This window comes from Typha latifolia, chromosome 8, assembly GCF_019914945.1.
Source record: "Typha latifolia isolate L0001 chromosome 8, TyphaL0001v2, whole genome shotgun sequence".
Taxonomy (NCBI): Eukaryota; Viridiplantae; Streptophyta; class Magnoliopsida; order Poales; family Typhaceae; genus Typha; species Typha latifolia.
The window spans coordinates 8,532,183-8,544,886 of record NC_133093.1 but is presented as its reverse complement, the minus strand read 5'-3'; the positions used below and the strand labels follow the sequence as shown (position 1 = coordinate 8,544,886).

At 35.4% G+C, this 12,704-nt stretch overlaps 1 protein-coding gene across 1 annotated transcript; it reads right to left on the bottom strand.

Moving 5' to 3' along the window:
* Window positions 1-9,461: 9,461 nt before the first annotated feature.
* Window positions 9,462-10,877, bottom strand: LOC140794346 (zeatin O-glucosyltransferase-like). Its single transcript, XM_073146359.1, has one exon. It carries the CDS (start codon window positions 10,875-10,877, stop codon window positions 9,462-9,464), a length of 1,416 nt encoding a protein of 471 aa, XP_073002460.1.
* Between the last annotated feature and the right edge of the window lie 1,827 nt (window positions 10,878-12,704).

Below are 12,704 nucleotides of genomic sequence, written 5' to 3'. Positions count from 1 at the left end.
AGTGTAATGGCTGTTAGCTTTTGGACAGAAGCTTGGATAACCATTTGGATTCATTGGAGACGTACTCCGACATCGAACATGGTTGAGAATTTTGTGTGAGCTTGTCATTAGAACATGCTCTATGGAAGACTGTCAGATAGATGACGGGAATTTACAGCAGGAAGCTGTGTTAAGATTTCTAATTCTTAATTAGCATCGACTTGTCAAGACATATATTAATATTCCATTGTTTAATGTGATCATGTTTAAACTAATGCCAGTTTATGCTGTCAATTCGTGTGAGTCTGTGAATTTTAGTACTAGCTATTTATAAATTTTTATGATAGATATGTTTGGGGGGATTCGAATTTATACGTCTGCTCTGAAGCTGTATTAATTTTGCTAATTATTCTCTGAAATTTTTTAGTTGTTAGATAACGATGAGTTTTATTATTCTTTATATTTGTAACATAAGGTTCGGACATTGTTTTGAAAGTTTACTGAAGCTAAAAGGCTTCCTTCATTCAAGGTTTCTTAAACAGAATAAATGCATGGAGTGAATTGTCTTCAACTAAATTCTAGTCATAATAATTAGTGGTTAATAATACTCTACCAGAAATGGATTGGTGATATTATTAGGCTTTCATGAACAATCATAAGCATCACTAACTTTTCATACATAAAATTACTAGCTTAGTGACCACCATACACCCCCCCCAAAACAAAAAAGTCCCCTTAGCCATGATAAGTTCTTTCTCCTTTTCCCAATTAAAGCACCAGTGCCACCAGAAAGGCATGGTGAATTCTAAGCTACTTCTTTTCAATATTTCACAGTGTAGCCCATCCAATCATAATACACCCATCTGAAGTATAGTGCAAAAAACTATCAAGACCTCTGTCCTGAATGGAAGAAAAAAGTCAGCCCCAACCAACTCAAACTGTTTCCTCTCCTCTCTGTACTTTTCCCCACATAATTTATTCTCATCTTGTATGTGAGTTAGAGAGCATATAGCATGAAACCTACCACATTTAACTCGATAATTTGAGCCTTTCTCCTTAGAATCTTCCCATGTTGATGTTGCACTAGAGTGAGAGAGACACCAACTCATCCATCCTCATTGTTTAGACACCCAAATGCAAATGCCATGGCCAAAAGTAAGCTACACAGAGAGAGAGAGAGAGAGAGAGAGAGAGAGAGAGAGAGAGGCACCCAAATGCAATCATAGAGATGGAATCACCAACTGCAATGCCTCCAATATAATTCCTCTAATGCACATGCACACATGGTGCTTAGGCTTTTTTCCATGTACTTGAGCCTTGAGGCTTATTAGTTTAAGTATGATGGACAGCATGGGAGAAGATGGGGGCCATGTGAAAGGCTTCTCACTGTGCAGCTTCCACCCTCTTGAGAAAGAACCCCATATGATATGAGCCATTATTGTGCACATTACCTTGCCACACTCATGCCATAGTTTTTCTTTTCTTTTCTTTTTATTTTTTTATATGCCCATTTGAAGCCAAGGAAGCATTATGGAGGGGTGCAGTATATGTGGCATGTTGGTAGAAATGGACAATAAATATGGTGTTTTAAGACTACCCACAAGGGAATAAATGGCAATGCCAATAGTTGGGTGCATTTTGTATGTTAAAGAGATTAGATGGGGTCTTGTCTGAATTATAAGCTGAATTTTTGCAAAATTGTGAGTTCTTTTCTTGTTGTCTGTATTAGAGGAAATAGCTCAATTTAGTGTACTATTCTGTGGTAAGTTATATTATTCTTTTCTTACTACTTTTTCTTCTTCTATGTATTAAGTTTGGGTCTTCCCTTCTCTCAATCCACCTTCTACTTCATTTGAGAGTACACAGATACATCATATATGCCCCAAGAAGGGGAAAGAAAGAAAGAAAGAAAACCTCTTAATATCATTCAAATAGTCACAAATAGCAGAGCAAAAGGTGAAAATGGAATCAAGAATATATAACTGAATTGCTAAAATATGTGTGATTCTTTTAATCAATATTGAACCCTCCAACCTGTGCAAAACCCATATAAGAATAAATGGGCATGTTCTAAGAGATTTCTTACCTAGTGTATTGGTTCTGTGTGTAAACTAACCTAATAAACTACTCATTATAGATGGATCAATGAAGCATAACTTTAAAAAATATTTGAAAATTGAAAAGTTGCTCTGTTTTGTATCATTCACAATCCAAAATCTGAATGGCTGCTCCAGAGAAGAAAAAGAAGATAAGCTCCCATATCCTTGCATTCCAATGTTTTACATAATAACGTTTCATTAAAAAGTATAGTGATCTTCATAATTTTGAGTATAGAATTAAATGGAAATAGTCCAATGCATAAAGATACAGATTAAGCTTCTTATACAACATGAGCTTATTAAACAATTTGACAAGAAAACTATCAAATGTTCAAGGCACAGTTCTCCATAAGTTCTATACTCCAAGATCAACTAACTTACAGCTTAAACTTTTGGATAGTTGAGACACCCAGCTCTCCACTTAAGTTCCTACTAATCTCTACATTAATTGCTTATATATTATTTAACGTTTGATTAGCCGTACAAAGGGCCTTCCAATTAAAGGCCCAATTTATTTTTGGGCTTTGGGCTTAGGTTTGAGTGTGGCTAAAACATAAATTCGGCTTGGCCCAATGGAAGCCGGACAATATGAATTCGACATTTCTAGAGGACTAAAATAAAAACTATCAATTTTCTTAATGATAATTAATTAATTATGCTGGACCCTGAACTCGGGTTGAAAATTGGTAAGTCTGATCCGATATAGTTTGGTATTTGAGTTCTGCATTGAGATTTTTCTATCCTTTTTAATATTTGAATTCTTATAATCCTACTACACGGATAGTCCATATATAAGTTGAAAAATAATATTTGAATTAAGAACTCTATATTTATATAGTTTGAAATATTATAAAACTAATAAAATAAAAGATAATTTTTATATTTTTAATCGAGATCTCTAATATATAAAATGACTGTACTTAGTGGATAAGATAATTAAGTTTTTATCTATCCGATTTATTTTAACTCTTATCCTAAACTATTGCGCATAGACCTTTCACATTTATTTTTCACCGTATATTGAACTCTTAAACTATGTAAAACCTCCTAATGCCCCTTCTATTAGTCGTTGTTTAATATTTTTTATTAAAAATTATTATGTGAGTAATTGTTGTGATGATAGTTCTACCTCTTATTATAGAAAAAAGAAAGAGAAAAATATTAAGAGTGAAACGGTCATTTAGTATTTCTCATCTATATAATTTCAAGAGTAAACAATATTAAATAATTAAAAAAATTAATGTCATGTATTTATACTTAACAACTTGTCTTTTTAACGTACTTGAGTGTGCACATTTCATTGTCACTATTTACAAGTCAATCAATATTTTAGCAAATATGTGCATAAAATATCATGTTGTTATATCTATTAATTAAATTAATCAAACTCTTAGATTTAGTTAGCCATACTAAAAAATTACGAAAATACCCTACGATGAGCTATGCTTATCCAACATATTATGACAACCTACGTTAAACTCAACTCAACCCAACCTATATTCAACTCAAAGTACTAAATCCAAATTATACCCTTGATTAGAATACTAAATCCATGCTATACCCCAACGCAAAATACCAAAAGAAGCGATGCAAGGAACATGTAAGGATTGAACATCAACCAGTTGGAACAAGAACATCTTTCTCGATTTTGTTAATTTTTTAATGGAAATACCAAGAATTAGGGCATCAAAGTTTTTTTTTTTTTTTTCTGTTGAAAATAACTGCTCTTCTCAACTGATTCAACAAGTCATCTAACCTCAAAATAGGAAATGGTAGCAAATAATGATTTTTCTTAGGAGTAACTAGGGCTAGAACTACAGAAGGGTTGAGACTCTCTCGGACATGGTCCTTAGATAGGAGTCTCAATTGCCGATGAAGCTCTTCATGTTCTTTGGGACTTGTGCAATAGTGTGGTCGATTTAGGAGACTAGTACTGGTGGCAGCCTATTGGAAAATTAGAAAGAAATATATCTCGAAATTCATTGATTAAACCTTTAATAACATGGGAAATTTTGGCGATTTCCACTTTCTTGTTGTTCACCAAAACATACCACTTTGATTTATATCATCTCATCTTCAAATTAATTCATAGGCAAGAGATTTGACCTCTCCTTAGATAGTTTAGTAATATCTTTGTTCGACAGCAATACAATCTTAGTGGAAATGAATAAGAGACTATATGCATTTCCTATATGCCCAACATGAACGACACTTCTATAAAATTGTTAGAGTTTCCTAATAAAAGATGGCATGCATTCGAAGGAACTATATCACATCACACTTCATATATATACATCATATCAACGGAGAAAAGAATTATGCAACATTTAGAGACTACAAGTCATTGCCTTTCTTGATCCATGATAGTTAATTTGTAGAGTTTGGGATGTTGCTCAGTTGTTAACCCTAATTTTTGAACGGCCTCCTCTGGTGCCATATTTTTGCAACTACCAAAATATAGTAAGGCATCACACCTTGCCATCAACAGTACATATGAATTGGATACTATTACTGTACAGCTTTGTGGGAGTGAAATAAGCTCTTTGAACAACCAACAGTGAACTCTTATAGGCATTGATTGTCACCAGTAGTATCATACACGAACGACATCCTACTCAAAATCATAGAGATGAGATCACATTCTGCAAGTTTTTTACTGTCAACAAATAGACATTTGGTAACTCAGTCCCCTATTCAGGTTCACCACATTTAAAACAATGGAGACCAGCTCTTATAGCATGCACTTCATTTGAGGCAACTTGTTGTTTTCCCACAATAGGTGATGCAACTGGGAGTACATTTAGGTGGTGGCAAATTCATGTTGCTATCCCTAACCCCAGAGTAACTACTAGATTTAGCTGCTCTTCAGAATAAATGTCAAGCATATGAAGAGTATGATGTACAAAAATTAAACGATTGAGAAAACTCTCAAAATTTTATTAAGAAAATGAACCAAATTTAACCATCCTTTGCCCACAAGCATACATGACTATTTATAGACTAACAAAAGACTCAAAATCCTAATTTGACAAAAAGATGAACTTTTCATTTATATGGAAAGTTATGACTAAGACTCATAAAATTCTAGTTTAAATTAGGTTGAGCTACTGGAATAAAAAGAATCAACTTTTGGGTTCTACACTAAAAGATATAAAACTTCCCTAGAATAGCAAAATTACTAATTTCGAGGCCTAAACAATGAAATTTGGTTGTAATATACTTTCAGTCATAATAATTAGTTGTGATGAGTTTTAATTAGAGACACATCTTCCTTTGGGATACCATAATCTCATTCAAATCTGAATTCGTTACAACTTGCTTTCCTATTCAAAGTAAAATTCATTTCTTTTTGAATATAGATATCTTTAGAATATTTGATTTCTTAATCAATATCTCTTGAATAGATTAGTAGATCAAATTTCAATTTGGATCCTCCGAATATACCAAAATTTACCTTTTCCATCCATCGTCGAGATCCTATGTCAAATCCTCCTAAGTAGTGGACCTCCAACTAGCCGCACTTCTTGATCGCTTTATTTTCCATTACCTTTGTCTTAGAAGTTTTATAGGTTTATGTGAATGTAAGGGTTGTTATTTTCCTTCTTGATCTCTCTTGCAATGAGATGGGTAGACGAGAGGAATCCCATTTGAAAAGCATTATTCTATGAGGTTGATTTAATTTACCTTATGCTATAAGAAAGGAAGCAATCACGTCGGTTGTGCCCTAAACAAGAGAGGAAGAGAGAAGAAGATGAAGATGAAAAAATTATGTTAGTCATATTAAAAGAAAATTATCGGTGGTAGTCGATGAAATATTTTTTTGTTAAGTCAGCTGCCCGGACATTGTAGAGTAAATCTAATTTGTAGTATTTTCTACACATATTTAATAAATTATAAAAGTCAATTTATAAATAATAAAATTAAAAATATTAACTACAAATAAGTTAACAAGATAGGATGCTAAATATAAATTTCTTTTAAGATAGCCTCCTTGAAAACAATGGCATTTAGACTATCAATATCTATGCAACCTATTTTCTTGTAGGCAAATTCTATCCACAATTGGTATTGATGGACACCATGTCACCTACCATGAAAGAAGCCTAGAATAGCCCGCAATTCACGTCCCATCTGATAGGAGGAGAACATTTTGATTATATCTATATTGAATGTGATCGATCACATTATTATTCTTATTCCTAGTCCTATGAGAATATATAACGAGAAAACGATGGCTGTCTACCCCATAAAATTAGCATTATATATTAGATTTGAAATGCTAAATGAGACACGGTCAGTCAGCTCTTTACTTCAATTCTCTTTTACTTTTTATTTATTTGTATTTGTCTAATCTAAGATTCTCATTCCATATCTCTTTTTAGTTTATTCGATTGTAACACCGTATCTCGCTAGCTAGTTTATTCGATTGTAACGTCATATCTTTTTAGTTTATTCGATTGTAACATGATATTGTATTTTTTTAGTTTATTCAATTTTAACATATTAAAAAGTTCCTACTCGTTTTATGTGACACTTATAACACCTAATTGGGTCGGTCAGAGCTGAACTGAGCCTGAGCCGCTAAAACTAGCTCGAAATTAATATCAAGCCGAGCCTGAGCTCGGTAGACTCGATATAAAAGAGGTGAGATAAACCCCAAACCCCAAATCCCCACCTCCTCCTCCGCCACGATGCGCCGGTGTCGCCTCATCCTCCTTCACCAAGTTGCCACCGTTGTGCTGCCTCCTCCTCCTTCGCCATGGTGTCGCCTCTTCCTCCTTCAGCAACGACAAGTAACCGCCCGCGGTGCCCCGCCTCCTTCTCCTCCTTCCTCTTCTTTGGCTCGGCTTGGGCTTGATCTAGCTTAGTCGAGCTCGACTTAGGCTAATTCTAAGAGTAGAAATTATGTCGAGCCAAGCCTACACCTAACTTTGTTAACGTTTTCTTTTCTACGTAGATAGATTGGCAAGGTGACGTGCCCAAGATATATCTATTTGGGTATGTAATTAGCATCTATAGTTTGGTCGAAAGCGCAAAGTGTGCATGCCCTTATCTGCTTTGCTCCTCTCATAAGTTAACATACTATATAGTGAGCAAAGATATATATATATATATATATATATATATATATATAGCTTCAATTAAGCAAATATTTTGCAGCTTCTACTGGACGTGTATCTTCTCAGAATTCTAAGAAAATTATTAAAAAAATCATCCTACAATTTATTTTTTATTGTTATTAACAGATATTTTTTATTTTTTAAAATACCTGATAAATATAATGATAAAAATACATAATATTTTGTTCTTTTAAAATTAAAAAGGACTAAAATATCAAAAATACATATTCACAAAATTGCCTTTCGAGGTGAGTGTGATATGCTAACTTATTATTATATTTATATAATTAATATAACTTACAGTAATTGTTTGTTAAGCAAACTAATATTAGGATATTTTTAAGATAATAATCGAATTTGAGTCGAGCTCGAGTTTTGTTGGAGCTGCAACCAGGCTCTGACTTTAGCTAGATTTAGTCCGAATTAAGCTCAAATATCAAAGTAGTAATGAGTAGTAAAACGTAATATTTATTTTTAATCTATTAAAAATACTTTATTTTATTAAACTTTACTTTCTAGCAATTAAATAAAAACTAAGTAGTCTAATCTGAGAGCTGCTTGCGAGCCCTGCAATTCCTACAATCTTGGCTGCAGACGATCCGGTGGTTACATTGGAAACTTTGAAAAAGTTGGAAAACAAAGTCGAAGATAGAGAGGGCGTTCTTAGCTACTTGGTACCACGGAACAAAGGTGGAGGATGCTAAAGGCTACTAGGATTGGGTTAGAATAGGCCACACTACAATTCTGGAATCAAGTGCCAAAATTGATCACTAAATCTTTTCACTGTCAAAAAAGTGCAAGACATGCGTGGCTCCACTTTATCCAATGAAACAGGTCATTTTAAACTTAGGTATGTATATATAGGGGCCCTTCTGAATTCTGATTGCCAAATAAAGTGACCATTACATTGTAGTTATTAGCCTAGATCTTACTGTTTAGTTGTTTTTTTCCTTCTTTTTTTGGAGTAGATATCATAAGTTTGTGAAAGTATAGAGGGAGGAACTTAGGGTTCGTTTAATTGTGGGGTAAGAAAAAATAAAAATACGAATGAAATAAGAACTTGTTGTATAAAAGATGATCATGTTTGTATATTTGTTACTATGTTAGTTTTTTTTGTTTGTTTGTTTTAGAGTTAATAATTGTTGTTTAATTGCTTTTGACTAACATATAATGAAACCACTAATTCAAAATCTTTAGCATGTGTGATTGCATAATGCGCTCTTATACACACACACACACATATATATATATATATATAATTTCTACGCTAGTATACTAAATTTAAAAAAAAATTAACGCATTTTTAAACTATTGGTTATGTATCGAGATTATAGGCGATAATGATAAGGTGACATGTCTTATAGATTTTATTTCAAACTTTTTTTTTTGTTGAGTTTTTGACTGAACTAATCTTGTTTTCAAATTTTATTTATCAATATAGACTACCCCAAGTTTATTACTAAAATAGATTTGTTTTACTGTAGCTATACAAAAATCTCTAAACTTATAAACATTTTACTCCTAGGGTAAAAACGCTACCAAGATAACTAGTTTTATATAAAAGTAAAGTTTTAACTTAAGTTGCTAAAATACTAATTTAAACGGATTTCTATAAATAAAACGCTAAAATGTTCAGCATTTTTTGTTACGTATGTATATATGTACGTATGTATGTGTACGTACATACGTATGTATGTATGTATGTATGTATGTATGTGTCACATAGGTTTCGCGTGAATGGCATCCAGACAAAATCGCTTTAGATGTTCTAATGTGAGAAAACTGATGATGCATATGTGAGCAATACATATGGCATCTCATATATGAGAATGTGTCATACCATGGTTTAAGAAGTTCTTGAAATTTGACATACCTGACAGTTTAATGCATAGAAGTACTGGAACACCAGAAACATGAATATTCTTTATGAAAAATATAAATACCAAGGGCATGCGACTGTTTATAATAAATTTTTTGAAATCATAATATGCACAACCACCCATTAATCACTAATTCCTTATGATAAAAAAAGGTAATCCTCTTGGATATAGACATTCGACGTTTAAACTAACTTTTTGAGAAATGAATCATAATGCATTTAATTAACTAGAAGCACATTCATCGAATAACTTTAAACTAAGTGCATATAATTAACTCCCGGCAATAACATTCATAAAATATCAACTTCAATATATATACATATATTTTAGAGATTTAAATAAACTCTGCCAAGCTTGCTACGGTGGTTGGCATCGATGAATAGCTAATGTATGACATGGTCAATGAAGGCATCCATGTCTACCTTGGATGTTCCCCCATCCATCATGGCCTCTCTAACAGCAACTCCAAGTGACCTCGCCTTCTTCCTGACCTCGTTCCCTTCATTACTAACCATCAACCTCGCAATCGACTCCTTCACATCACCTGAACCCAAGACTTCGTTCCTCCTCGCCCAATCTCGCGCCATGAAGCCAACGCTGAGGACTTGGGTCACAAGCACAGCATTCCTCGGCTGGTCCGAGTGCATGGGCCATGCCAGAATCGGAACCCCCATGCTAATGCTCTCCATGCACGAGTTCCATCCGCAGTGGCTCAAGAATCCCCCTGTGGAAGGATGCCCCAGAATGTCTACCTGCGGGGCCCAACCCCTCACCACCTTCCCGCCAACTCTCTCGACCCTCCGATCGTAATCCAACGGCAGCTTCTTCCGCAGCTCGTCGTCTTCGCCGCAGCTGCCGCCGCCGCCGTAGATGTCCGCCTTGTCGGCCTCCCGTAGAACCAAGATGAACCGAATCCCGGCCGCGGCAGCGGCCTCGAGCCCGGCCCCGATCTCCGCCACCTGTTCTTGCGATAGCGACGATGTAGTGCCGAAGGAGACGTATAAGACCGACGCCGGCGGCTGCTCGTCCAGCCACCTCAGGCACGCGTGGCGCGCGCCGGCGGTGCGATCTGAAGGTATCGGATTTAGAGGGCCGATGACGAAGGTCTTCTCGTTGAGCCAGTTCGGCTCTTTTATTAGCATGTCGATGATGTTTCCCTCGATCGCTCGACACGTGTTGATGAGACGGCCTGAGGAGGGAGCGATCATCCTGTGCTGGCGGCGGACGAACTCCAAGAACTGTTCGCTGAAGCAGTCTCGGTTGGATATGGGAGGGAGGTGGAGGTCATCAAATGGTGGTCTGCCGCGGGACTCCCATTGGTAGAGGAGGAGGGCGAAGGCGGAGACGCTGTGGAAGGAGAAGGCGCAGACGTTAGGGACGGAGGAGGCTGCGGCGGCGGCGAAGGACATGGTGGAGTCGTGTATGAGGGCGACTCGGCGATGTGAGGAGGCGAGGGAGCGTAGGAGGGCTTCGAGCGGGGCGGCGAGGTGCAGCGCGGCCGCGTCGAAGGCGGGCTGGAGGTGGGTGGGGAATTTGGTAGGGGAGAGGGGATCGGGAGGCGGGGAAGCGAAGGGAGGGAGGTGGAGGTCGTGGAATTCGATCGGAACGGCCGTGACGGAGGTGGAGTTTAGCGCGGCCCCGGCGCGGTCGCGGGCTTGGCGGTTGTGCGAGGCGGAGCCGACATAGTGGACGGCGATGCCGCGGGATGAGAGGAGGCGGGCGAGATGGAGGAGTTGGTTGAGGTGGCCTTGGGCCGGGAGGGGCACCACCACCGCCGCCGATACTTCTCCACCTTCCATTTTTATTACTAATTTTATTTCTTTCTTTCGGCGTATTTCTTGGTTTTATTGCGTGGAGTTGTTTCATCGTCCATTTTACGTATTATATAAGTCTCAGAAAGTTACAAAGAGAAAGAAATAAACAAACAAATTATACAGCAACTGGGGCACCATGTGACGTAGCACAACACACTTAAAGAGAAATTTTCACTCTTTTTAGTCGAATTATGTAATCTTTTTTTCTCAATTTTCTTGTCACCAACTTTTCTCGGATAAAGAGAGAAATAAAGGGAACAAATAAATCTGCTGTAAAATATTCAAAAAGCTAGCTGTCATATATAATATTATGCATGCATGGAATACGGATATATATACTTAAGATTCACTGTATCTAACTCAAAATTCCTTCCTTCTTGTATGTGGAATAGTTTAGCTTTCACGGGTATCATATGTGGACACCTTTTAACTTACATAGCCCTAGTCTAACATATTATCACTTGCTGGCTTTGATCATATCCTTCAACATCATTTAATAACATATTAACTTGGAAAATGATACTGAATATATCTTTTATAAGTGAATTTTCAGAGAAATCACATCCCAAGAATTAGATATGCCTTATTAGTGTTTGACAAAATTTGAAAGTGTTTAATATGAATGAATTTTTATAATAATTAATATATGGAAAGTGGAAGTGCAATGAAAGAAACTTTTAAAAAGTTATCACTAAACAATTTCTGAAAAAGTTAAACCTAATATGTTACAGTGGTACTATTATAAAATCAATTGCATGTGGACATGTAATAAGTTGATTGCATCCTCTTGCTATTGATTTTAAAATTAGATAGAAGTTCTTTGCAGATAAACTTGATTTGAATCATTGAATCAAACCGAAAGAAGACATCAAGCAATTATTTATTTTTCTCATCCGCTTGTTAAACACTCAACCATGTGGTTGTTCATTGCATCTGCCCTACTCCATTATTGTTTATGTAAAAGCTATTGTTTCCTAGCTTTATATCTTTCAATGATGTGATTTTTCCTCGGAAGTGAATTTATTGAAATTAAACACGAGTTAAAAATAAACTAAAAGAGTTCAAATCTCACTTGGCTTGAAATTCTTTTAAGCCAACTCGTGTTTGTTTAATTTGGCGACCTAAGATTTAACCATTAAATCTTAATCTAATGGCTAGAATGCCTATTAATTAATGATTAATTTTTAATAATTATAATGCCCATTAAATCTTGCTATTTAGCAAAATTATGGCTTAATTTACAAGTTTGAGACCTATGATTTAGGGAATATGTGCACAAAATATCTTAAGTTAAATTTAAACTAACACCGAAAGAGATATTTTATTTTTAAAATAACTAGGTTTGATAAGTATAACTTAGACGAGGATATTTTTATAATCTTCTCGCTAGAATTAACTTATATGTTTGGTTAAATTTAACTAATAAATCTAGCAAAAAGATATTTTCTATATACTTTCCCCTAATAATTAGATTTAAGTATAATGGTCAGGTTATATGTCCAGCTGCTAGTCTGCTCACTTATTAAGTTAAACTTAGCTCATCATTTGCCATTTTTTTGAACTTGTAACAAAAATATTTTTCTTTCTATTTATCCTTCTCTTACATAAGACTAAGCTTCAACCTTTATATCTTAATAGCCATGCACCTCCAGTCAAATATATTAGAAATATATATATATATATATATATTTAACACCAAACGTTCTCCGATTATTACAGTCATACGTCTTGCCTTATCAAGTTCAAACCCTAAGTTTTGAATTTATTCGCCAATAAAATACCCTGATTCAGTTAGCCATAGTACAAAGTTAT